Here is a 27,830-nt window from a genome sequence, read left to right as displayed (position 1 = left end):
ACTGTTCAGAGCAACCTATCCATTGGAAAATACTGGCACTTACAAGTTGAATATTAATGAAACTGATTGTAGAGTTACTGGTTGCACGCTCACCAGTGCTCTTTATAAAAAAATGGCCTCATGTTTTCTGTTACACTGGGCTTTACAGATTAACATCACTGATAGTCAACAACAGTTAGCCCAAATCCTTTTTAACTTGCTGAGGGTTTTAAAGCAGAACGTTTAACATGCATGTTGGGACTGCAGTAGCTAAGGTTTTCTCCATAACAGACTATAAAATGTAAGTCCATGTCAAAGGTCAGTTGCAGAAGAAGTCCACAGTGTATTTATTGGCATCTGTTGGAAAGTTGCTTGTTATGATTTCTATAGTCTCACCAGATGTGCCACTTAGGTCAGGAGTTGCCTAATGCAAGCCCACAGTGTTTACGTGCCGCGCCTTTCCACAGTCTTTCCTGTTCCACTCTCCCATCTTTTCCAGGCTGTATCCCAGCTCTACTTGCCTTCCACCTTTGCCCTCCCCAGAGCCAGCTCACCCGACCCCTCCCGCAGCTCCCTGACCAGAAAGCATGCATTACTTCATTTACGTATCCCTGAACCTCAAAACAAGTGTGCTGGGTGAGGCTACGCTGTCAGTAACAGCCAAGAGGCTGATCACAATATTTCAGTGTCTGAGGTATTCTTCCCCCCTCAGACACCAAAAATGCTTTTCTTTCATTATGCAGTGAAAGGTGTCCTCACCAAAAAAGGAGCCCTTGAAACACTGCAATGTAATATACTTTTATAGTAGACCTCTTCCTTGGAGAGAGAGATAAGGAGCGTTCCTCCCACATGACTTCACGTCTTGTGCTAATGCGATTTTAATGAAAGATTGTGATGTGGCTCTTTGGCAGAATCAGTAATGTGATTACAGAGACGAGCAGTGAGCCAAAGCACACTATGGCAGGCTACTCTTAAACCTGTCTGCCAGACAGAAAGAGACCTTCACATCGCTGGGCTTTCAATGTGGAACCAAAAGTGAAACTACAAAAAAAATTACACTTATGGAATTGTTTTTCTGAACTGTTTGGTCAATTTACCTGAGCAAGTCCAGCTGTGGAAGAGACAGGCCTGATCTTGCTGCAACTTTGTCTAACTTCAGTTTTCCAGATTATTACAACATGAAAACACAATTTGCAAGGGGCAGTGGAGAAGTGAGCAGTGACATGACTGCCCAAATAACAAGATCTTCAGAAACTGAGAACTCAAAACTTCCTGGGGGAGCAAAGAAGGTTTACTAAAGACAACAGTGACGTGTAGCTGAGAGGGTACAGACAGGACACAGTTCCTGTGGAGGAAACCCTCTGAAACAGAAGCACATCTGCATGCTGCTCCTCTAATGGGCACTTCCATGTCATGCCTCTCTGGCCCAAGGCCCCGCTTCAAAGTTTCCTCCCAGAACCAAGGACTTTCCATACTGGCACATCCTCCCAGCTGTAGCAGCCAAGGGAGTTACTGAAAGGCTGAGAACTGAATGGATTTCTAGAACAACAACTGTGCTTTGAACTGCCCAAACAACTGAGCCTTCTGAGGGCAACACTAAAGGAAAAAAGAATTATCATGAAACTAAAAAATCTATACCTAAATTGCATTCAAGATTAAATATGTTAGTGTTCACTGCAGACCTCTAAATAACACATCTGTACAATACTGTCGAGTGTTGCAGCTTATTGTGAAGCGGATAGTGGCCTGCAGATTAAACAGCTTAGCGGCCTCAAATCATGTCTACACATCAAGAAAAAGCACACAATCTTGCATCTAGATATGTGGCCCTTTTAACTTCAAAGTTGCAAACTACAAAAAGCATACTCAGAAGAAAACTTCTGATTGTTTGTAGGATTCTCTCTAAAAAGACTAACCAAACACAGTGTCTCATGAGACTGTAACCCTATTATCAGAGTGTATCCACCTAAACAGAGCTAGACTGTGATTGAGCTCCACCCTACGAATGTACATTAACAACGCTGTACCTTACTTAAACTTTAGGTATAGCCCAAAATACTATAAACTTAGTAATACCCCTGTGCTTAGAGAAAGGCCCTGTTCACACCCAGCATTAACTTGGGTGGTCTTGCAATAAGTGGACAGCTTCACAGTACAGATGTAAAGACACTTAGGATGCATTCAGCCATAGCCGTTTTGTTTCCTGTGTACTGGACTACACTAAAGGACCGCCTAAACAACTGGCATGTAGATCCATGAAGGACCTCTGCAAACAAATCAGGAGCGGTAAAAGGCAGATTTTGTCACTTTGAAAACATCTAAAGACTTTTCTACTGCCCACTGAAAACTGATGTACTTTGATCAAATCACCCAAGAAATAGCTATGCCAGCTATGAACAGGATCAAAAGTTTAGAGCAGCGCGACAGACTTTAAATCTATTATTCTATTTTAAGAATCAGAATATTTGTAGAAAATTATCTGTAGAGCTTTCAATCCATTTTAGGCCATCAAACTCTACTACCTTCAGTTATTGAGCTGACAGTTCTGACATTACAATAACAACCCATTAAATTACAATTAATTGCAATAATTTATTTTATTTTTTCAGTTATACTAAACAGACACATACTTACAGTTTGACAGAAACCGGAAAGGACTATATGAATTGTGAGGTTTACTTAAAACTCATTAAATTGTAATATATCTATATCATGGCTAAAGCACTTCTGGATGGATGCAAACTGCATTTCGTTGCCCTGTGCATGTGCAATGACAATAAAGTTGAATTCTATTCTATTCTAAATGTTATGAGTTTAGCTTGTACAACCATCCTTGACAACAATATCTTGAAGTAACCATTTTCTGTATGGCCATCAGTCTCTTACATCATTGTAAGATAGACTTTTAAGACTGTGCACATTAAGGTTTGTGGACATTTGTAAATGCACATCTCTCTTAATGTCCCACCACACCATTTCATTCAAGTTCAGGTGTAGGACTTGGCCATTGCAACAATCTGATTTTCTTCTTTTTCAGCCATTCTGTTGCAGATTAACCATTGTTCTTGGCATAACCCAATTTGAATCAACCTTGAAATGAAATGAGGCCATCTGTTTGACAGCTAAATTTGGACCAACCTTTAGCTGTCATACAGATGGCCTCATTTTATTCTGCAATACTTTGGTATACAGAGGAGTTTGTAGTCAACTCAGTGACTGCAAGGTGCCCAGGCCCAAATCAATACCCCTCTACCACCGTGCTTGACAGTTGGTATGAGGTGTTTGTACTGACATGGTGTGCTTGGTTTCCATCAAACATTGTGTTGTATCTTACAGCCAAACATTTCTACTTAGGTCTCATCTGTCTAACGGACATTGTTCCAGAAGTCTTAGGGTTTGTTCAGATGCCTCTTTGCAAATCTAAGAAAACACTTTCTCCAGCCAACTCTCCCAAACAAGCCAAATGTGTTCATGTTTTTCCTAATTGTATTGCCATGAACTTTAACATGCTGCAGAGTAGGGCTGTGTGATATGACCAAAATCTCATATCCCGATATAAGATATAAGACATCTATCGTCCCGATAACGATATAAATCACAAAACTTGAACATTTTCTGTAAATTCTGTGAATCTCGGGCAGCTCGACTTGCGGGAAGTGTTTCCAGCTGGGCATCGTGTACGTGGAGTCGAGTGTTTTAACCGATGCATGAAACTATACATTTTTAGACACAAGTTGTAACGGCCGCTGTTTTCTTTGTGAGTATTTATTACACGGCGTGCTGCGGGGAAAAGCCTGTTCTAACGTTTGAGTCTAAGGTTTATTTTTTAGCACCTGTCAGCTCTTTTTTGCTTCTCATCCGTAAACACTCTGCATACTCTTTCACGTGATTCAGTTTATTTTGAAAAGTCTCTACAGGATCTTCAGCTTTATTGTGAAAGGTTTATGTGGAAAATAAACAAGCGGACACGCGATGGTTTTACTGTCGCTGTTGCTAACGACAACGCATAAAAACAGGCGCTTGTTGTTGTTGTTTTTTTATCCTAACAACAAAAATATTCTTTTGCTTAAGACAAAAAAGAAAAAAAGAACTACAACCATCAAACTTGAGGCAATGATAAATTATTGAAATTGATGACGCTTAATTTGATCATCTGTTGTTCACCAATAGAAGAAAGCCTACTCCACCCTGGACAGACTAGCTTTGTTTTAAATTAACCTTCAGCACAGCACAAAGAACAGCCTAAAATAGAAATAGAAATCAAAAAGTTCTGCTTTAAGTCTAGATAACATCTAAAGCAATCAAGCCATGTCTAACAATCTGCTGCAGTAGCTCTATAATGTTTAAATTGCTCTATTGCTGCCACTACCAAATAGTGTAAATGGCTCCTGATTAGAATGATAAAAATACACCAAAAACAGTTTTGTTGACAAAATAGTTTCCATTAAAGGCTTCAGCACAGGCCAAGTGAATTAGGCTGAGCAAACTTCATTAATGTCAAAACATAACCATCACTTCCTTCCTGAAACAGATTTTGCAATAGTCCCATTGGGAGAGCATGACCAGGGTTTCCTATTTCTTGTCATTTTCTAAAAACACCAACACAGACTTAGTGAAAGCAGTGATATGCTACCATCCTGACTCTACTTTAAATCAAAGCAAAAAAACTACAGTCAAATACGATGCTAAATACAAGATACCACATGCCATACTGAAACTAGACACTATGTCACTGTGCCAGTTTATACCAACACAGCAGTGCACCAACATCACATCAACTGCCAGTGAGTCACCACAACACTGCGGAGGCTATTCAAATTTTTTGTTGGTGCAAGTAAAATAATAATACTACCAACATTTCACCTTGAGCATCTGCAAAGGTCTGAGGCATATGTGACTGTATTGACATCTGCACACCCTCAACTGTAATGACACCAGCTATGGACCCATTTTCCAAGAGGATTGAAAAGTAGCATTGTAAAAATCCTAGCTGAGGGGTCCGTGTACATGTCCACAGTTTACCATAACTCTGGCCTAAGGCATGAGAAAGTCACAAAAATTACAGCAGGCATTATTAAACGTACATAACATAAGGACAGTTTCCTCATGTTCAATCAATGTGACAGTTGTATAGATGAAACATGTTTAGACAACTTTAACCAAAATGTCCTTTTAGAGGGTACACAACTATCCTCCTAAGATCTTTACTCAGATTGAAAGAATTTAAGTTTATATGTTAAGTTTTAAAGTTTAAGTGTCAAGGGAGTCACTATGATGAGGGGGGTCAGAGTAGCAAAGAGCTCCAATGAGACCATGGAAACATTCAAAAAGGCAAAGAAACAGGCCGACAATCCCGGCTGTGCACAAAAAAGCAGCCAAGTAATAACACAATCAAGAAAAACATTTTTAAAAATGGACTTTCCAACATGAAACTTTACTATCTGCAAATATTTCTCAAAACTGTGTCCAAAAATGTAATTTATTGAATAGTTTCTGATACATAAAGTGCAAATAATGCACTATTGTGCGCGGAGCCCTTGTCCAGCAAACCTCTCAGTTGTGAGGGGAAAAACTCACGCTCAATGCAGCCACACATGGCTTAGGGCGCGGCCCGCCCAGTCAGAAAGCAAAATATGGTGACTTCTGTGCCTTTAATGTATGCATTTAATAGCTTGCTAAAGGTCCTATTTACATATTTGGATCATTACTAAACCACAAACAATTCAAGTTAAAAAAAATTTAAAAACTAAAAATAAATTAAAATTGTTTTGTTGCATGTAAATCTACAAGCTTTTTAAATTTCTGGGGGAAAAGAAAGGGAAATTATGAACTGCAGATTTTAAGTCCATGTAGAATACACATCTATAACATGAACAACTTGATGTGATACATATTTTTGAGTCACACATATTTTTTCTAATTAAAGCACATTTAAGTGACCTAATGAACAAACAAGCACACACCACATAACAACCAGTTAATATGCACCTTTGTAACCAAAAGAAAAGATTTTAAAAAATGCACCACCTCAACTTTATGTTAAAGCAACGTAATTAAAATAAAAAGACAATCGATACGCATTTAAAAATACATAAAAGGTTAAAATATTTTAAGCGCCAAAGGCTTTTTTGTAAGCTAGAGTGTGGCTAAGACTGAATCTCAAGACGAGATGCAAAGATAACTTTAACGCCACAAACTGTTTGCATCAAGAGTACAGTTTTCATGTACATGCAAGAAAACTTAAGTATCTCACACACCTTGTCCTTCCAATAAAAAAAAAGCTTAGGATATAAATAGAAACATCAAGCTCAAAATCAGAGAGCCAGTTTTGAAAATCAGTCAAAATATTTTGTTGCTGTAGGAAACACTAAACCAAACTCATATACTTATAATCTTATGTTTGTGACACGCTAATACTTTACAATATTAACCCTTTGCCTCAAAGTCTGCTCATGCAGTGCTTGTGCACTGTGTAGTCAGCATGAAAAAACAACTAGTAAATGTGAGCTTTGGGAGACTTTAGGCTTTTCTAGAAGCAAGTATGAAAATCATACCTGACACTAACCAGCAGCACAGACAGACAATAAAGCAAGCCTGAGGGTAAATTTTAGCCCCCCATCAGCATAAAAAAGTTCACTAAAATAGGATTGGTATTATTTTAAACCTTTCAGATACAGTATTTCAGAAACTAGAAATGATTCATGACATTTCCAGCAAGGCAAAGCAGTCTGTTTTATAAGTGTTTAAGTCCTGGCGTTAAGCACAGGGCAACCTACAGACAAGCCCAGCCCATGAGATTAGAGTTCAAGGAGATAATGTAATCATTTTTAACCCAGCTGAGGTGTGTGACTGAACAAATAGTGTAAGGTGTTATTAAAAAAAATCCAGAGCACTGGTTCACACCGACTCAAAACTTTCCCCATAAAATAAAACAAAAACTTACATTTGTTTCCCCCACATTATCTCGTCTTACAATAACCCTTCAGCTACTAACGAGCGCCTCATAAACAGAGACGCTACAAGCTCTGCAGTTTCTTATTAGGTTTTCGTTTTTCACTTCTCTTGTATTTCAGGTGCTTTCCCCGAGTGTCTTTGCTTATTTCTCAGCTTTATTCGTCTCATCGCTCATTTTTATCTTTTTTTTTTCCTGTTTGTTTAATTAGCATTATTTTTAAAACACGGGCGATATGTCTGGAGCAAACTTTGATGAATTAAAACACAAACGTTACACTCTGCGAAGGGAGTGGACTCTCAGTCATGTACACATCCCCAAGTTTAAGGATATTTGCACTGAAGCCCGGCACTGCAAAGTGTTGACAAATTGAGCCAAACTGACAGACCAGATCTAAAAACGTTTTTCCTCTACATGTCCATTATATTCCTCACACCTAGCTTCAATTAACCTCAACAGCCTCGCTCATAACATAATCAGTGCTGAGTGCTCGATTTGTCTGTGACTCACTGATTTTCTTGCACCATTTGAATATTAAAAACGTCAAACTTACGCTTGGTTGCATTGATGAGGTTCTTCCCATCTTTGTACAGCTCTTTGATAAACCTGTTAGTTTTGTCCAGCTCTGCTTCGTGTGACTTTATTTTGTCCCTGAAGCTCGGGCTGTCCAGATAGCACTCACTAAATTCCAGCGGGTGTAGTCCCATTGCTGTGACAGATTGATAGCTTCGTTTTCAAACAACGGAAAACTCACACACGGAAAAAAAAAGAAGCACAACAAATCCAGGTTCAGTTTGCAATTCGAGCAAATAAATAGTCGCTGCTGTTAAATGACGGGTCGTTTTTTAGGAGTCTTCGAGTCGGGCTGAGAAAGCATAGCTACGTGAAGAAGTAGCAGCAGCAGCTAACGTTGTTTAGCATGGTAACTTCTGACAAGGGCTCATGGGTGTAGTTCCACGGCTGTCAAATAAAACCAGAATGACTAGCAAGTGTAACGGTTAAGAAGTGATAAAGATACGATATCGCCTGAAGCATTCATCGGAAGTCGGTTGACACCAGTGGTCAAAAAGTCAGAGTGTGCTGTGTCCAATTTTTTCCTTCCTCCATCAAATGTACTCCACCTAGCTAAAGTGACAGATTGAGAAACTCCGCTACTGACATCTGCGTGCGTGTTGCAAACTTCTGCCAGCAGAGTTTTGCGCCAGATAGCTTAGTCAGGATACTTCCGCCGTCGTTTCTTCGCGTGCCCAATGACCGTTGTTTTCGTTTTGTGGTGGGAACAATGGGGGTAATTGCAGGTTTTATTTAACTGAAAGGAATAGTAGTATACTATAACGTGGCTGAAAGGTTGTTTTGCGCTGGAGAATCAGGCGGTGCTAACTTTACAGGTTTTTCTTTGGAAAATCAAAGCTCCCCTCTGGTCCTGTGTGGGCTGAGGATTGAAGGATTGCCATCCTTACTGTAATTTCTTTATGGTTTGATTCTAAGGGGACACATTTTCTCTTATTTATTGATTTATTGATTTATTTTTTGCTGGTTTTATGCCATAGGTCTGCAGGTTTTTTCAAGTTTTTTCACTGCAGTCCTTGTACCTGACCATTTTCAGAAAATATTTTTTAAGCCATTCAAGAGTGACCTGAGTCATTCAAGCCTATAAAAGACATCTAACACAAGGGATCAAAAGGTGTTGTGTCTGCACAAATATAACAAAGGCCCACTTTCAGTTTGTATCTATAGGATCTTTGTTACTAGCAACCCATTACAAACAAAACGAAAATGTTCTCGGGGCAGCCACAGGAAACAGCTTGACTGGGAGTAAAGTGTTTTTGCACCAATGTACTTACAATAAAAAATTTAAAAGAAAATGTGCAAGTGGATGACAGAAGGAGACGTGGAAGGCTTTAAAAAAAGAGCTATTGTAAATTATCAATATATGAAAGCCATGACCTTAATGAGTGTGTGTGTGTGTGTGTGGGGGGGGGATCCATCAGAGACTTGACATCTGGCCATTTAGTTGATCCATTTACTGTTTACTATAATGGTATCAGTGGCAGAAGATTTTCTTAAGGAAGAACCAAGGTATGCTAAATTACACAAAGACTCGACTGAAGATCAGCAGCAACAGGTCTGGTCATGAATCCAAATTTGAACAGGTCATCAATATGTGTAGAAAAGGTCAGGAGAGGTCTAGAGGCATCTTTAGGATAAAACACGGTGGGGACTCTGTAATGGTTTGGGGCTGCATTTCTGCCAGTGGTTTTGGGGATCCTGTAAAAACTGATGGAATTATGAACACAGTAAAGTAGAGTCAGATTTTGATTTACTATGTAATACCATGTGGAAAACATCTAATTGGCAACAGCTCAATTTCTCATACTAATGCTGTGAGACATCTAAATAGAAAAACACACAGGAACACTATCAGTCATGGTCTGGCCTCCCCAGAGCCGTACCTTGATATTATTGAATAGGTTTGGGATCATCCTGACAGAGAACAGAACAAAGGGCAGCCAACATCCAAAGAAGAGTTTTGAATGTCCTTTAACAAGCCTGGAGAACTATTCCTTACAAGACTAACTATAAGAATACTTGCCTAAGAGAGTTTAAGCTGTGTTGAAGAATAAATGTGGTCATACCAAACACTGACTTTCAACCTGGTTGGAATTTTACAAACTCTGTTTTTGCCTCATATACTGTGTTTTTGTGTATGTCTGCACGTGTTTCAATAAATTCTTGCACCCAGCAAAATATGAAGAAATGAGGAGTGGTTTTTACACAGTACTGTATAGGCTTTGTATTTCGGTCGGAAATGTGTACATTTAATACATTTGAAAAAAAACAACACAAAAGATAGTGTGGTCTAACCCCAAACCACATAGATAATTGTGACTAAAGCCCTGACTAAAGTTTGTACTACCCGATTCTGGTTTAAAACAATAACTATATTTTTTCCCCGTATTGTAAAAGAAAACGTTTCAGTTGGGTTAATTCACCGAAATCGCCAAATTACAGAAAGACCCAAAGAGGGAACTTCCATAGGGATTTTCCTGGCTGGGAATTATCTTGATTTGTCACGGTCTTTGATTTTACCTTAAAATCCGCCCGTGACGAGTTCCGCGGGAATAAAGTACGAGGCAATCGCGCTTTTTGTACGTCGGTCTGCAAATAAACTGATTAAAAAATTCACTACGTTTTTTGCAGTGCGTTTGTCCTCTTCACAATTTCAAATCAAATTAAACGAGTGTATGCTGCACTTTCGGAACCTTGGTCTAGTTGGCGACATGTTTCTTTCGGGGCTATTCAGCGCGCGGACACTTGTCTTGTTGAACGGTAGATGCACGATTTATAGCAGAAATGTAATTTGGCGTTTGAATAAGCAAACACGGAGCCTGAATATGAGATTATGCCCATTTTTTGCGGATAATTTTTGTTAGCAACTTTTAGAATATCTTCAGGGTGCTGCTGGGAGACGGACTGTCAAACAAACATGCTAACGACTGTGTTGGATGTGAATTCAATGTTAACGTTTGTGTGTTTGCCAAATTAACAGCACCACTTAAACATCCCGGTAGCTTATTTCTAAACATCAGCCTGTGGACAAAACCAGCATACAGTAAGTGAACGTTAGTGATGCAAGTTAAAGAGCATTTTAAAATAGCTGTTATAAAGCCGATATTATGTTGGCAATAATAATGATAACCTGGCATGCCTATTTCGAGAAAAAAAAAAGAAGATCTGAAAAGTGTCACTAAATGAAAGGTACGATATACAATCATTAAAGAAAGTTTTCACAGGTCTGCACCCTCGGATTCAGGAGCAAAAACCTGGGGTAATGGTTTCTGTATCATTCAGACTCGCATTGTCGAGGAACTTTATAAAGTTGCCCTAGTTCATTGAGGTTGGAAGGCTTTCGTTTATGCACACCTCTCTAAAGGTCCAGCCACAGAGTTTTAGCCGGTGTTGTGCCAAAAACTGATTTCCGATGTTTCTGTGTAACATCTTTACGTATGTCGGTAAATAGACAGCGTTTACAAAGGGGTTATATATATATATATATATATATATAAAATTAAAAAATTATCTGTTTTTTTTTAACCATCTTTACTACTCTGTGTTATTGTACTTACATTATAACCAATCCGGTCCTTTATCCCCACGTAAAATATTTTTACAGACCTATTGTAATATTTGCTGCCACTTCTGCTGTCCTCTTGGCCAACTTACTCTTACAAAAGACATTTTTAGTGTTAATGAGATTTTATTTTAACTACATAAATAAAGGTTACCGTATGTAAAAGTCACTGCCAAAAACTGATTGCAGCTTCTACCTTGTTACACAAATGTTGTTTGTGGCTCAATAGGACTTTGTCATCCATGAGGGATGCATTTGACATATGTTTCACATATTATAGCCCAACAAGTTACTTATAGCAGTTTAAATACGAGCAATCAGTTTTTGGCAAATACCGAAAATCAGTTTTTGGCAGGCAATCACTTTTTGGCACAACACCGGCTTGAAATCTGGGCTTTGATTGAAATAGCAACGACTTGATTCTTTTTCTGTTGTAGACTTGCTGCTGTGCTTGGCATCATTGTCCTGTTCCATGACCCACATTGCACCAAGCCTTAGCAGCTGGATTAAGGTCCTTACATTTGAGTGTAGAATGCTGTGGTATATGGAGTTCATGGTTGACTCACTGTACTGGGGCCTTGTGGCTGCAAATCAAACCCAATTTTTCACCCTTCCACCACCATGCTTGACAGTTGGTTTGAGGTGTTTGTATTGATATGCTGTGTTTGGCTTCCACCAAACAGCTGCACTTTAATCTTGTCTTTCCAGAGGACATTGCTCCATCAGTCTTGTGGTTTGTTCACAAGCGTCTTTGCAAAGCTAAGCATTGTTCTTTTTTAGAGAGAAGAGGCTTTCTCCTGACAACATTTCTAAAAAAAAAAGCCACACTTGTTAAAGCTTTTTCCAAATTGCACTTGCACTTTTATGAACTTTAACATGCTAACTGAGGCCTGTAGAGTCTGAGTGCCCCCCCGACACACACACACACCCCACCCCTTCTATGACCTTTGGATGAAATCTTACTGGGAAGATTGGCGTCTGTCTTTAATGTTTTCCACTTGCGAATAATCTCTCTCACTGTAGAAGGATTGACTTCAAATTGTTTGGAAATGGCTTTGTAATCCTTCCCAGACTGGTAGGCACCAACAGTTGCTTCTCTGAGCTCATTGTTGACGCTTTTCTTCCCTGGCACTGTATTAACACACACCTGAATGCTCCAGATCAGCACACTGCCAACACCTCTGCTTTCATAGAGGTGCTCACACTTGCTGATGATCAGTTAATCAAATGTATTTAGTTAGCTGTACCTGGCTGCTACTTATGCTCTTAATTCCTGCGAAAATTGTAAAGATGCACAAGTTTTTTTTACAGGATTGCGTAGAGTTCTGTTAAAGCTTTCTTTTTCATATGGCTGATTAAATATATAGCATTTTAATTTGTGTTTTTTTTTATGCAGTATTTATCTTCTGCATTTATCTTCTATTTCACGACATAGAAAAGCTCCTTTGTTTTGTTTTTTTTCTTTTCTGGGTGTAGTGCTTTGGGCGGGGTGGCTTGAAAGTGGCTTCAGATTGTACATATGGCATCATGATTATCTTTCTTAAAGAATTTCCATTTATTGCTCTTAATTTGAGGGATGCCTAACACCAGCACACGGCAGAAGCACGGCAGGAGGACTCGAAGGCGCCGCCGAGCCGATCCTGCCAGGAACGAGCTGGTCTCCAGTTCTCTGGAAAGTGCCCAGCAGTGCTTGTTCAACCAAGATTATGGAACTGCGTTTGCACACTACCTCCTGGTGCTCAACCTCGCACCTGTGTTTAAGGACTTTGCAAGGGTAATTACTGTTTACACTATGCTGAAAACCAGTCCGTCAGCACTCGGTGCCAAACGCTGTCCACAGATAACCAGTCACAATTATACACGCAGAGGTCAAATTTTACAGCAAGCGAGCAGGATTTCCTGATACACTGCTTTTCTGAAATGAGGATCACAAAAAACTCAGTTATTAAAAGCAATATGAAAGAAAAACAAAAGAAAAAAGTGTAAAAAACATGAATTAAAATACCCTAATCAGTGCATACAACCAGACTTGGAAAGTATGGTGTCACTGGGACAGACAGTGAGTGAGTGAAGTGAAGATGAAGGAATTTAGGTGCACATGTTGCTCATAAGAATGAGAAATTTGATGCTGAGCAGAGAGCCTGCGAAGAGACATAAATAGAAGTGTGATGTGAAACCATCTGCGTGGTCTAGTAAGTCATCAGTTTCATGTAATGTTAAAGCACATCACAGGTCATCTACTTGAAGTCAAGCAAAACAAAATATGGGTGTCAGTGACAAAGACTAATTAGAATTATCCCAGACAATAGATAAAGACTGGGACTGATCCTTGACGAGCACTGAGCACTGAAATTTAGCAAAATCTGGTTTCAGATAACAAAAGGCAGATGTATTTCAGAGAAAAAAAATCTGAATATGATCTGTGGATATATGGTATTTATGCTTTAGCTGCGAGCACTTAGAGAGTAATAGGGGTGCTAGAACCAAACCCTACACAAGCCCCAGAAGACTGCAGTGGAAATTAGACCTCGAGGACTGTTACAGAGATGGTGAAACTTTTGTTTAAGGGATAAGCTCTAATCTAATGGTGTGCCAGAAGTACTGACCTAGTCACATGACCTCTATGGATATAATGATCTACAGTGTCACAGAACCAATGTCATTCAAAGACGAATTGAAGCTTTAGAATTGCAGTCTGAGTTGAGATCTTTTGGTGAAACCCAAACTGGAGCTTGTTTTTATACTGTGCTTCTTTAATGCGTACAAAATGTTTGACAAATAAGTGAGTTTGGATATAGATGCATAGTTCCTGAGCACAGGAGGTTCTAAGTTAGGTTTCTCTGAAAAGTGAGCTGGAAGGGAGCATGCTTAAAATACAAAGGGATACAGCCTGTGGGCAAGTAAGAAACCATAGCTACTACAGGAGGGGAAACGTTCAGCTGCTTTTATCAGTGAAGAGGATCATATTACAACCGAAGAGCTAGAGAATGGTTTAACTTTTCCCTTTAAAGGCTATAAAAAAGAGGAAGAAATGATTACTGGGCATAACAGCAATGATCTTCTCAATAAATAAATAAATCCAAAGATATTCATTGAAATCTCTCTCTCTTTAGGAGTCTTTCAGGTTCACTCTCTTCAAATGGGCAGAAGAACTGGACTCTCTGGGCCGCATTCAGTATCTTTTTGATTGCTATGAACAAGCTCTGGAACTTTTCCCTGATGACGAGGTGATCCTAAACAGCATGGGCGAACACCTGTTCAGGTACTCTACTCTGCAAACTCACAGATACAGTCAGTGTGTGTGTATGTATATATATATATATATATATATATATATATATATATATATATATATATATATATATATATATATATATATATATATATATATATATATATATATATATATATATATATATATATATATATATATATATATATATAAGGGGTGCAACGATACACAAAATTCACGGTTTGGTTCGGTTCGATACTTTGGTGTCACGGTTCGATATTTTTTCGATACAAAAAAAATGTTCATGCCTTTTTAATTTGTCATTTATTAAACTTATAAATATATATTTTAACTCAAAAGTACAGTTTTTAAATTTAATGTTGCTGAAACAAAAGTAATTAAAAAAATAAATCTGATTGAGGAATCACTCATCTTTGGAAAAGAGAGTTTATTACAGAGAAATGGCTCTTTCAAAAAAAGCAATACTATACGCTTCTTCTGGGCTATATTCTCAGCAGCATATTGTAGCGGGTCAGGGCTGTTCGGGGTTCTGTTTATAGTTATGTTTTGTTTATGTTGCCATAGTGACGGGTGACGCCCTCTCGCTGCGACGGTGTGTCCTTCCGGGGTCAGAGGGCGCCCTGTGTGTTGTTGTTGTTGTTGCTGTGCGGTTGCCGCGCTGAGCAGTTAGCTAGCGGCAGTGTTCTTCTGCAGATGTCAATAAACGGCTGTGCTCCCTGGCTAGCTCACGGGAAGCAAGACCAAACGACACCTCCGTCTCCTCCTTGTCTGAGCTCGCCACAATATTAAACATATCAGGTCCCCATAAGGAGAATCATGTGCTAACGGCTGTCTAAATGACTCGGGTAAAGTTTGTAGCATGCATGCTTGTTGTTTTTGTCTGCTTCCACTTGTCTTTGCACTAGGATGATGTCGGCATAAATGTGCAGTCATATTCGTTGTGTTCCCACTAGTGCTGTCAGCGTTAATCTCGTTGAAATGACGTTAACGCCACAACACGGCAAATCTCCGTTAACGAGCTACCCCTGATCGGTGGGGCTAGACGGCCAACACGTTAACGAGCTAACTGCGCTAACACACTAGTTCCCACCCATGTAATTGAGCATTGCGTGGCACATCCAACATACTGTTTTACTTTAGTCCATGACGCGCTTACCTTCAGGGTCATACGTCACATGAAAACCAAAATAATAGTCAAACGCAGATTCACTGAACGCTCAACACAGACAGCATTGTCAGAAGGAAAGTTGATAAAATAAATTACAAATTTTGTATTGTTCGATACATATGCATACCGAACCGAAAGCACTGTATCGAACGGTTCAATATCGATACGAGTATCGTTGCATCCCTAATATATATATGTGTGTGTGTGTGTGTGTGTGTGTGTGTGTGTGTGTGTGTGTGTGTGTAAAAGAACAAGATCGCAGATACTGATGGCAGAAATGAGTTTAGTCATTCCTCAGGGTAGCGGTCTAGCTCTCTTAGAGCTAAGGTGATGAGCTCTGTCATTTGGGAGCAGGCTAGAGTAGAGCTGCTGCTACTAAACATCTAAATTAACCAGCTCAATGGTTCAGGATGCCTCCTGGGTGCCTCTTAGGTGAGGTGTGTTGGGTGTGCCCTACCAGGAAGTGGCCTCAGTGCAGACCCGGGACACATGGGAGAGATTACATCTCTGGGCTGGCTTGGGAATGCCTTAGCGTCCCACCCTGAAAAGCTGGAGAAGGTAGTGGAGGAGAGTGAGATCTGGATATCTGTGCTTAGACTGCTGACCTCACAGCCTGGACTCGAATAAGTGGAAGAAAATGGATTAAAAAAAATTCTATTATATTACTTTGCTTGTAGTATATTATACTATAGGATTTGTGTTTTAAGCACTTGAGTTTCTTAGTTCTGTAGCATTTTACATTCTCTCAATAAATTATATTTTTATGCTTTTTCCCCCCTTTACCATCCAGAATGGGATTTAGAGATGAAGCTGCAGGTTATTTTCACAAAGCTCTAAAGATGAGACCAGACTACCCAGAGGCCAGAGAGAACTTCTACCGTGTGGCCAACTGGCTGGTGGAGCGCTGGCATTTCTTCATGCTCAATGACCACGGGAGAAACCAGAAGTACCAGCAAGCCATTCAGAAGGCTGTTCAGAAGGGCTGCAACACTGTACTTGACATAGGTACTGGCACTGGAATCCTTGGGTGAGACATTTTCCATTGGAATTTGAAACCTGTTCATTTGCTTAAGTTATCTAGTGTGATTTGAAAGTTAAATTTGGACTCTTTGATACAAACTCCAGAGTTAGTGGTGGATTTATGCTTCTTATTGTGGCTTCAAAGGTGAATTCTTGTCCTGATTTCCTGTTTCTCTCTGTGAAGTATGTGTGCTAAGAAGGCAGGGGCTGCTGAGGTGTACGCCTGTGAGCTGTCAAAGACCATGTATGAGCTGGCCTGTGAGGTGGTGAGTGCTAATGGAATGGACGGCAGCATCAAGATCCTCCATATGAAGTCCCTAGAGATGGAAGTGCCAAAGGACATACCGCACAGGTGCACTTTGTACCTAAAATACTTTTTAATCACCCTCCAGGTGTTGTAGTTTAGCCAGTCTCAGTGTGTAGTGGTGTAATGATCCTTGTTTTATGAAGTCTTTTAAAAAATAAGGTTTTTCCATAAATGCTTTTATTCTTCCTGCAAAGAGTATCACTGGTGGTGACAGAGACAGTAGATGCAGGATTGTTTGGAGAGGGCATCATAGAGAGTCTGATTCACGCTTGGCACCACCTCCTGCTGCCGCCCAAGGTAACTCCTAATCATTAAACACAAAGATGAGTCTGTAAACACGGCAGTCCTTCATAAACTAGTAAATAAACTGCAGATGTCTAGCTGCAATCATTAATGCATTCATGCACTTACAGAGGGATGACACTGGGTTTGGGTGAAGTTCAGTTTCTCCAATCTTCAAGTGAAGTACTTTAATAGATTATTTGAAAAAACACACAATTGAGCGCTCAGTACTTAAAGTTAATACTTATCTTACACAACAAAACAAACTGAACCATGGTTGGGGCTTTGGTCTGAGATCAGATTTAAAAAATAACGACTGAATGTACGAAAGAAGCAATATTTGTAGCTCAAAAATCCCACATAAATAAATAAAACATTTGGACAGTTTTGCACATGAGCCATGTGGATAAAACGGATGTAATTAATTTGAAAAAAATCACATAAATTCAGAAGACATATGTAGGTAGGTGAAAACGGAGATAGAAAAGGTTTCAAAAGTCTTCTAGTGAGTAACACTTCCTATTGAACTGATGGGACAAGCATCAAGAAAGCGATCACGTGTTTTAGCCCAAAAAAGAAGTTCTGACATAATCTCTGCGTCACAACTCAGCGTTACCAGTTTGTAGGGTACAGGCATAAAACCAGTTGTTGTTGGTTTAGCAAAGTTATTTATTGCTTTGCAAAAAACAAAAGGTGCAATAAAACTGCAAGTAGGAGAGGACCGGTCAAATCTGCGAAAGGAATAAAAAGACAGAAGCGGGCTAACAAAGTAACAGTGACTTATTCAGTAATAAAAGGAAAATGAAAGCAACACTCAGAATATAACTATGTCTAAGAAGTGACCATTTGAAACGTCTTGCTGTGGTGTTTATGTGTTTGTGTGTGTATCTGTGTGAATGAGAGAGCTCAGCCTGACCCAGCCCACAACCAGTAAAAGAAATACCTCAGAAATGCAGATAAACTGCACTTATTGCATGCTTATGGCATGCTCAGCCTGAGTCAGTTAAGCTTATAAGAAGTTTGTCAGTGGCGTAGACCAAAAGGTGCAGTGGTGGGCTGCAAAAAATGCAATTCTAGTCACCTGGTATTGACCTGAAGTGCTTAAATAAGGCAACAAAAGCAGGTCGAGCTTGCCGATTGGTTGGCAGAGTAAGAGGAACTACAGAACAGGATCCGCCTATGACAAAAGCACAGAAAAGCTACATGCTTGCCTGGGTGGTAACACAGTGTCAGCACAAGCATCTGTTAATGTATAGCCAAGGAGCAGCCTGTTAAGTGTCAGAATAACACATGCAAAATCGGAGTTCATAGTGGGAGATGTGACAGTTCAGCACATCCAGTAACTTACAAGTAGTTTTACCCTGCTGTTAAAGCCAAATGCATCCAGTCGACTTTCATGTGAAGTGTTAACAATATTAATAGGATTAAATGCTCAGTAGCATTAGCCACAAATATGCCTTTTCCCCACAGAGGGGTGAGAATGAATTTGGGGAGCAGTCTGCCACAGGACGGGTCATCCCCGCAGGAGCCACTGTCTTTGGTATGGCTGTCGAGTGCAGCGAGATCCGCCGGCATCACAGGTAGACCCGGGAGCGACCTTAAAAGGAACACTTGTGTTCACTAGCTGTCTGCATCAATCAGCTGACTGTGTGTCTTTTTTTTCTTTTTATGCAGGCTGTGTGTGACAAAGGTGGGCGGTCTCTCCATGGCTGCAGCTGGAGAGCTCCACAGCCCAGTGAGCTGCAGCTCCGAACCAGATGACTCCATGGAGCCGTACACTACAGAAAGACTCAGCAGACTGCCAGGAGGATATAAACCTCTCACAGAGCCATTCACAGCCCTCAACATAGATTTCAACAATGTGCAGGTGATGAGGGCTGACGCATATTCAGAAATAGCCAGTATGATATTAGTTTGTTTTGACTTTACTTTTGCGTGTCCTTTGTCTGCCATAGCAATGACCAGAATAATTTAATAATGAGAAAAGAATTATCTGACCTCGTTACAGGCAAAGGATATTTATTCATACACATGTAGTAAGCGGGCTGTCGCCTCGATGCAACGCTGCCACTTTAGCAGATAAGTGATACTTAGATTTATGCTGAAACGTGCAGCTGGTGTCTTGAAAACTATAGAAAGTGAAACTTTTCCAGCTGCACTTTGTTCTTTAACATTTGGAAGGTGTTCCTTTAAGAACCTCTTGCGTATGAGATTACGATTATTATGTGTAGAACCGGACCGATATATCGATAGGGTGATAGATTGGCTGATAGATTGTTATTGGCATTTATATTGGCTGATAAATTACATTAAAAAAAAAAGAAGCGATGAGAGGAACACCCTTCAGCTGTGTTTGAGTGTTGATGTTGCAGAGTTTATCCACTAGAGGGAACTCTGCTAATTCCCATTCAAATCCACCTTTTCATAGATATGAGTGCAACTTGGAAATGTATTTTTCTAGTGTTAGCATTCAAATTTTGAACTATTTTAACATATCCACTGGCATGCTTGCACTGAAGTAAATATTGTTATTTTAAGTTGGAATTGAACCATCTCAGATGATGTTTGCTGTATTGCATACTACACTGCTCTTTGCGATAGATGAAAATGGACTGGTACTAATGTAGTGCTTTTCTACTCAATTTGAGGAGAAAGTGCTCATTACTACAAGCCTCATTCATGCATTCATATCAGTGCTTTTTTAATTCTTAAATGCCTTTGTCTAACATACACATACACACATGATTAGAGATTAGAGGAACCAGTTATTGAACCACTGACCATCCGATTAGCAGACAACCCGCTTTATGTCATAATCTGTAACCGCCTCACTGCAACTCTCAGTGCGTGCCAGCAGCATGAGAGGAGAGATTTAATAGCAAAACAGTGGTAATGGTCTTGGAGACTTGAAATTTCTGAAAGTGCCGGACAACATCTGCTAATTGTTCAGTCTAACAAGCAGATTGTCTTTGAATTACTTTAAAAGCAGCAACATCTGTCAAATTGATCAGCCCTTCCGAGTATAAGCTTGAATTGAGTTTTGACTTTAGCTCCTTCAGAGATGTGTTGCTTCCGCTTTAAGTGTGACTTGTTTTGTAACCTGTAGGAGCTGGAAGGTCTGAGCTCCAGGGAGGTTCAAGAGATCCGGCTGCCCGTCATTCAGCAGGGAGAGCTGGATGCTTTGGCAGTGTGGTTCCAGCTCCACCTGGATGAGGAGAACAGTCTGTCTACTGGACCCCAGGAGGACACTTGCTGGGAACAAGCCATCTACCCCTTCCACAGTGCCAAGGGTAAGATAGGTGGAGACTTCGTCACTTATTGTAGTTTACATACATTGCTTTTGTTAGCCTTGTCTTAAGGTAAATTTTAAGCACATAACCAGTCCACTTCTTCATTCTCATGAATTGAGCATGTTTAAATGAAACATCTGATCTGCTTGTGTTTGCTTCTCGTTTATCTTGCATTTCTGTGTTACGTCAGATGAGGGCAGTGTGTGTTAAAGTCTTCTCTGTTTAATAATGTGTGGATTACTTTAAGAAGCATTTTAGCTGCTAATAATAATTTCTGTGTTGTTATTTTCTGGGAATTTTCCACTACAACATGTAATTTAGTGACACTGTAAAAATCACCTTTAGTGAAATTGTAAGACTCATTTAAGAAATATGGTATCAGCTCAAATAAAAATAGCACACGTCTCTGTATTTTTAAGGCTCACAGTAAGGCTATTAAAGTAGCATAAAATGGATACTATGAAACATTAAAACTGTCAAGACTTTTAAAAAGTTTTAATTGCTTTCTGAGCTTTAAATTAACTTTGGCAAATGTACCTAAGGGCACTGCATACTCTTTACTTTGCTACCATCCCAGGCCAGCGTGAACTTAATAGCCACCGACATTAGGTGACATGTTCCGGTTGGCATCGCAGTACATCATCTTTGAGACAGGCCTCTACAGCATTTCACTGCAGCGCTAATTGGTGAAGGCAGCCTCAAGGGTGCTGCCACCTTTCCCGGTGATCGCCAACATCCGTTTCCCCGCTGCCGTGACACGTGCGCCCTGATCGCCTGTGACACTCTTTAGTGTTCATGAAATTCTTATAGGCAATAAATATGCATTTTCCTCAAACGCCTGTGACGAGCCGCGTGTTGACGCGAAGACACGAGCAGATGTTATTCCTGTAGGAATCCTCTCGCTGCCTGGTCCCTTGAATTATAATTTCTCTGCTGGGTTCCTTTCGTCTCCTCTGTGCTCTTTTTGTTTTCCATCCTGCGTGCCCATTTCTCACATTTCAGCAGACATCTAAATAGTGTTCAGTATATTTTTAAGATGTTTTTAACTATATTTTTTACTGTGTCTATAAATCATGTTTATGTGTACTTATTTTAAAATAATGGTTTTGACACAAGTGACGTTTGTTGCTAACACAAAAGATTGAGAAGGAATAGACGAAGCATGTAAAAGCAGACGTTTCCTTATCTGGAAGGATGCAAGTACTGAATAGTATGCAGTCAGAAAATAGATCCTTTTTTAGTTCCAATCAGAGTGTTACAAAAACAAAACGTGGTGCTATTTATTTAATAAAATGTAAATAAATAAAAATGATTCAGTAGCTTGTAGAAGCAGCTTCAACAGCATGAACTTGGAGTGATCTTGATTTTGTGTAGGACTTTATCAGTGTCCCTCATTATTGTAAATGAATGACAGACAGATGACCTTATATTTACTTTAGAATACTTTGGTACACAGGGGTGTTCATGGTCGTTTGAGAAGCCATACACAAACACGAACCAATAAAAATGATCAAAAACAGGCAAAAAAATGCATAATTACGTGTTATTTAAGAGTAATGCATCTTTAGTAAGGCCTAATGGTTACACTGAATTTTCAGTACAATTTTATTTCTTGAGTCTCTTGATCATTTTCCTTCATTGAATTTTTTTTTCTCAGGTTTTGTCCTGAAGCCACGAGATGAGCTGATTGTTGAAGTCTCCTGCCGAGATGCCTACCTGAGGCTCTGCAGTGTTGCTGTGCTGAGAGACGGCCATAAAATCAGTTTAGACAAACTAATGGATTCTCAGTATCCTGTTTCAAACCCAAACCCAGAGGCAGAACTGTGCAGTGCATTAGCATGTCTTCAGACTGATCAGAGTCAAGCGAGAGACTTCTGCATGCTGGAATGTTCGGAAATTGCGCTCCTGAACAATCAGGATTACCATCAGAGTTTTTGCACTGTGTTAGCCAAACTCATCTCCCAGCTGAAGGTTAAGTGCCAAAACCAAGAGCGAGGGTCGGCTTTTCAGCCCGGCCCCGCTGTGGCCACACGCTGCGCGAGCCCGTTTTATGTGCTTGACGTGTCGGAAGGCTTCTCTCTGCTCTCCCTAATCGCTGCCAGCCAGGGTCACGTGAAAGCCTTCAGCTCGGTGGAAAAGAAGAAGCAACAGGAAGTGCTTAAGAGACTGGCTCGCTCCAATAGTGTCTCGGAACAGCATTTGGAGTTCTGGCTAAACAACACGGAGGATGAGCAGGGGATGCTGCAAAGGCCTTCCAGGGAGAAGCTGTGGAGTGCCATCATCCTGGACTGTGTAGAAACCTGCGGCCTCATACGGCAGAAGCTGATGGAGAAAGCGTCACTGGCCAGGTAGGAGTGTGCAACTGATAAAGTATTTTGCTTTTGCATGTTTTGATTCAGTTTTTAGTGCTTTGCTTTTAGACGTGTCAGCTCAATTTCTATCAATTATCCCAGATGTCTGCTGGAGGAAGGAGGACGTATTTTCCCGGGAAAGATTGTGGTGTATGGTATGCTGGTGGAGTCTGAGACTTTGCTACTGGAAAGCGCTGTCCAGGGTCAGGAGCCCACACTTGGATTCAATATTGCTCCTTTTATCAACCAGTTCACTGTAAGTATGACTGCAAAATCTACCAGAACACTTTATTATGGTATTTTATTTTGCATGTAAATGACTCTGTGTGTGTGTGTGTGTGTGTGTGTGTGTGTGTGTGCGTGTGTGTGTGTGTCTTAAATTGGTAAATACGTGTTTTTTTGCATAAATATCGTTAGGTTCTAAAAATATGCCTTTGATTACGATCCCTCCTAATGTTAGTTTCTATAAATTTGTCACCTTTAACATGGATTTCTAAGCTGTGTACAGAGCACCATGTAGTAGTGCAAAGTTCAAACAACTGTTTGATCAGAATCAAACAAAAGTGCCCCGGTTAAAGTTTGTAGCTCCATCGTTCGGGACAGCTGTGGCTCAGGTCAGAGTCAGAAGGTCAGTGGATCAATCCCTGGCTCCTGTAGTCCATGTGCTGAAGTATCCTTGGGCAAGCTTCTGAACCTGGAGTTTTGTGTGAATGTTAGAAAAAGGGCTTGGGGGACATAAAAGCACTATGACTGTGTATAGGGTGAATGAGACTTGGTAGTAATAGAAGGTGCTTTGAGTGTTGAGTAGAATGGCGCTATGTAAGTACCAGACAATTTACCATAATTTCCATGTACTGTGGGTGAAAATTATACTTATTTCCATGTAGTTTAGAGTGGTTTTTAGGTTAAAAAAAAATCCTTATTTATCTTACACTGGGTGTTGATGCCAGCCTTCAGTTCATTCACCTTTGCACAGACTCAGTTTCAGCTTTTGTCTTTTTAAAACCACCTTCCCTAAAACCACTTTCTTTGATTTGCCTCCAGCTGGCTTGTGTGCACCATCTTTTCCACTTGCTGGTGTGGAGGTTGTTTAAAAAAAAAAATGGCAGCGTCTCAGATCCATCTGTACATTGAATCCAATCTGGAATATGGACATTGTGAACATCCACAGGGGAAAAAAATACCACAGTTTGATAAAAATTATTACCTGTGAAAGGACAAACCCACTGGCAATTAGTATCGACTGTTGTTTGAAAAGTAGATTTGACTTGCTTTTTTGTTTTTTGTTTTTAATTAGCCACCAAAACATTTGCAACCTGCAACGTATGGCTAAACTCTCTGAGTCGGATGGAGCAGGTGTGCATGCTACGCTTAGCCTGATACTTCTGGTTTTGCCTGAGAATGACCATATAAGGAAATCCCCTCTTGCTGACACCAGCCAGACCCAGTAATAGAAGAAAAAATTAGGACAGTCTGAAGCTTGAGCTTTTAGCTTACAGCGATTACTTGTATATAATTTTTTAAAACTTTTATACCTTCCAAGGTATGCAGAAGAGCGTCAGTGAGGAGACATGTCAGCTAATAACGACACTGAAGCTACAGTTTGCACAGGCTCACAGGAGTATTGTTGCTGACCATGTCCACCCTCTTCACGCCATGTCACAAAGATCAAATCATCCCAAACTGGTTTCTTGAATATCACAATGAGTTCACTGTACTCAGATGACTTCCAAAGTCACTAGTTCTCAAGCCAGTATTTATGCCATGAAGAATTGGTCCGTTATTCCATAACCATATTTGTTCCTTCTTGGAAAACCCCCCCACCATTTCCATCAGTACTCAAACATGCTCCAAAACTTTTGTTTTTGTATTATTTCTTCATTCATGCTTAAGCAGACCAGATTCCTTGTCTATATTAGCATTTTAAATTAAGCGACTTATATTCTTCTCAGTGTGGATGGCACAAATATTTTTCAAGACTTAATTTCTAAACAGGAGGATGACATGAGTTGTTTTACTTATAACAGTTTAATAATTTCAGCTACAAAGCGTCTTCTTACGATCTATAGTGGTTTTAAATTAGGTCAAAGAAATTACAGGGAATCACAATCAAATCAGATTGTAAAGCCAAGACACTTTCAGTTTTCATAAAACAGTTTTTACTTTGCTTTTGTACTTCTCTGGCTGCTTGTATCTGATATTCTGTCTCATGTTCATGATGCAATAACAGTCAATATTGACAGTTTTCGCATACAGTATGCCATGTTTGTAAGCCCGCATCATTTACAAAGATCGTACAAAAGGGTTATTTTAAATAGGACTGACACTTGGTGCGGTGTTATTAAAGTATAAGAAAAAATATCTCCGATCGAATGTGACGTGCCAGAGATAATCAGGCGGATTGGTAGAAAACACACAAGTACTTCATTTGGAATACCAAGGTCCAGGACTTTGTTTTCTGTGCTCTTCTTTTGAAGTGTGTCTCTGTGTGAAACAAGCTGTGAATTTCCTTTGAATTTCTTCTTCTTTATTTGGTCTGGAAATATTTTTTCTTTCCCTAGCATGATGTTTGCGCTCTAATTTTGCAGGCCTCTCTCGGGACGGTCGTTTGTTTTAACAGATGTTGTCTTTGAAGCCCTCGGCGGAGGGCACTTCCTAACACAACTGTCACACAAGACACAACACATAGCTTGGCCCTAAGACATTCCTACCTGCATACATCAGTGCACATTACATCAGGCACATCAAACAGTGGGCTCTGAGGTCTACACAACTGCGACAGGGAGGAGAAAAGCTTCTTTTGTTCTGTAGTCAAGGAAACTATGGCAGTTTCTGTGCTGCCACTTTCTGGCAGGTTTTTAGGTCTGCTGCGGCCCGTCTGGATGAGGTGGAAGATGTGTTTTTGAGCTAACCCGTGAGGGAGTGAGGTCCCTGCTGAAAATAACATTGTGTGGTTAAAAACTAATTTTTGAGACCAACAACAGTGAGTCAATTTAGCTGTTCCTTTATTCTTTTTAATCTTAGCCTGCTATTAAATTTTAAAATAATCTGTACCTTTAGCAGAAGTAAACAGTTTTTTTCTTCTTTTAAGAAATAATAAGAAAGATTCAACAAGAGCTCCTTTTTTAATCTTCTGCCTGAAGCTTACTTACACGTGTTTATGTCAGAGGTTCTCAATTTTTTCTTAAAAGTTTGGTGACTGAGTGCCAATTTCAGAGCCAGTGCATGAGTGAGATTCACACAAGATTAGAGCTTATATACTTACCAGCCACTTTATTTTTAGTTTTAAGTGCTTATGAAAGCAAATATTTAATCAGCGAATCACATGGCAGCTCCTTGTTGCATTTAGGCATGTCGACACGGTGGAGACGACCTGCTGAAGTTCAAACTGAGCATCAGAATGGGGAAGACGGGTGATTTAAATGAATGTGGCATGGTTGTTGGTGACAGACAGAAACTGCTGATCTGGTGGGATTTTCCCACATAACCATCACTAGGGTTTCTAGAAAATGGTCCTAATAAGAGAAAATATCCAGTGAGCAGCAGTTCTCTGGGTGAAAATGCCTCATTGATGCTGGAGGTCAGCCGATGGGAAGGTGACTGTACTTCAAAAAATTACTTGTTCTGAATACATAACATGTTAATGGGCTACAGCAGCAGAAGACCACAATGCATGCCAGTAAAGGAAAACGGGTCCAACCTGGTACTTGCAGGAAGTACCTGGTAAAGTGGCGTTTATGTGACATTTTCAAAGCATAAATGCCTGTTCTGGGCCATACTGGGTAATAGTATTTATGGGTAAGTATTTAGAGTACCTATAAGTATTTATAGTAGTTATGGCATTTGTTGACACGATCAGTATTTATTAATGTTAAGAAGGCTTTTTTTCAGTTGTGGGTGAATGAAATGCAACATAATTGTTCCCTTTCCTTTATTATGTTTTTTAGGTACCGGTCCATGTGTTTCTGGACTTTTCCACACTGGAGTGCAGACACCTCAGTGAATCTGTAGAGCTCTTTGTTCTCAACCTCATGGATGCCAACGCAAACTACATTAACAGAGAAGTCAAGGTTAGTTGTGCATCAATACTTTCAGTGATCGCATCATGTATTAAAAATTTTTTTTAAAGTAAATAAATTGAAAAAGAAATGTCACCTGTGATAGAACAGGGCCGAAGTGCTGAAAATTAATTTACACATTAAATCTGCTGATTAAAATTCACAAGCATGAAAAAAGAAGTAGAAATGAGTCAGACCTGTATTTGTCTCCCCCCACAAACTTTTAACCTCACTTAACTTTCTGACTTTGCTTCTTTGGTTCTGAATGAACAGGTCCAGGCTACATCTACAGGCAGAATAACTGCAATTCCCTTCTGGTATCACATCTACCTGGACGAAGAGATCAGCGTGAGCACCCTCGGCCAGGCTGCTCACTGGAAGCAGGCCGCTGTCGTTCTGCAGCAGCCCCTGGAGGTACGAGCAGGAGAGTGGGTCCGCCTCGCCGTGAAGCTTCACAAAAGCACCATCTCCATTTTGGCCCATATAGAAAGCACACCTCAGCAGATGGAGTGATAATCGCTCACATTTTAGCTTATTTGTAATACATTTCAGCCCACCGTTGTATCGGCTGACTGATAACAAAGACAGTATTGGTCTGTCAGATGTATCAGAGTCGGTGTACTTGTTGTCTGATGGCCATTTTTGTTGTTACAGATCATACTGCAGAAAAAGATGCTTGCGGTAAATTGCATGTAGAAATTGTGTCATCATGTTTGCCCAGCAGTTCACAGCCTGCTGTTTACAATATTCTCAGCACTGTCTGCAGAATACGTATGAGAGTATATTTCAAAGAACACTGCTGCTAATATTACATTCCTAGTATTTTTAATGCCCTTTCTCTATTGACATTTTTCATGTAGTACTAGTCTCAAAACATTGGGATCACAGTTTAGCAACTCCCTGCATGAAAAAACCCTTGTTAGAAGTTTAAGTAAAAAGCCTGCTGTATAAGGAAAATCGGTCCACAAGGACTTGTACTTACATTTGTAAGTAGATAATAAAAACATTAGCCCTTAATTACTGACTCAGTTGTTTTTT

General features: G+C 39.9%; 2 protein-coding genes across 3 annotated transcripts in view; one reads left to right on the top strand and one right to left on the bottom strand.

The window, feature by feature from the left end:
- arhgap10 (Rho GTPase activating protein 10) overlaps positions 1-8,169 on the bottom strand; it is a 51,455-nt gene extending 43,286 nt beyond the window's left edge. The window contains exon 1 of one of the 2 annotated variants that reach the window (XM_026171355.1): positions 7,485-8,169. In XM_026171355.1, coding sequence (XP_026027140.1) covers positions 7,485-7,638 — 154 coding nt within the window. In that variant the 5' untranslated portion in view covers positions 7,639-8,169. The remainder of the gene's footprint in view (positions 1-7,484) is intronic. The other variant, XM_026171357.1, reaches the window with a different exon arrangement.
- A 1,975-nt stretch (positions 8,170-10,144) lies between these two features.
- prmt9 (protein arginine methyltransferase 9) lies at positions 10,145-27,809 on the top strand. Its single transcript, XM_026171353.1, has 14 exons — positions 10,145-10,261; positions 10,482-10,544; positions 12,638-12,837; positions 14,177-14,325; positions 16,275-16,511; positions 16,689-16,856; positions 17,006-17,108; positions 18,564-18,673; positions 18,768-18,960; positions 20,200-20,383; positions 22,041-22,731; positions 22,837-22,990; positions 26,682-26,804; positions 27,066-27,809. The coding sequence occupies exons 1-14, from the start codon at positions 10,177-10,179 to the stop codon at positions 27,303-27,305; spliced, it is 2,700 nt and encodes an 899-aa protein (XP_026027138.1). The 5' UTR covers positions 10,145-10,176; the 3' UTR covers positions 27,306-27,809.
- The last annotated feature ends 21 nt before the right edge of the window (positions 27,810-27,830 follow it).

This window comes from Astatotilapia calliptera, chromosome 6 (genome assembly GCF_900246225.1).
Source record: "Astatotilapia calliptera chromosome 6, fAstCal1.2, whole genome shotgun sequence".
Lineage (NCBI taxonomy): Eukaryota > Metazoa > Chordata > Actinopteri > Cichliformes > Cichlidae > Astatotilapia > Astatotilapia calliptera.
The sequence above is the reverse complement of the archived record's forward strand: the minus strand, read 5'-3'. Positions and strand labels throughout refer to the sequence as shown.

What these genes read in the sequence shown, in the direction of transcription:
- prmt9 (XM_026171353.1), top strand. Translation starts at nt 10,177, where the DNA reads ATGCTGCACTTTCGGAACCTTGGTCTAGTTGGCGACATGTTTCTTTCG. An exon ending in CCCCTTCCACAGTGCCAAGG is followed by an intron (nt 20,384 to 22,040) that starts GTAAGATAGGTG and finishes TTTTTTTCTCAG; the next exon opens with GTTTTGTCCTGAAGCCACGA. An exon ending in ACATTAACAGAGAAGTCAAG is followed by an intron (nt 26,805 to 27,065) that starts GTTAGTTGTGCA and finishes CTGAATGAACAG; the next exon opens with GTCCAGGCTACATCTACAGG.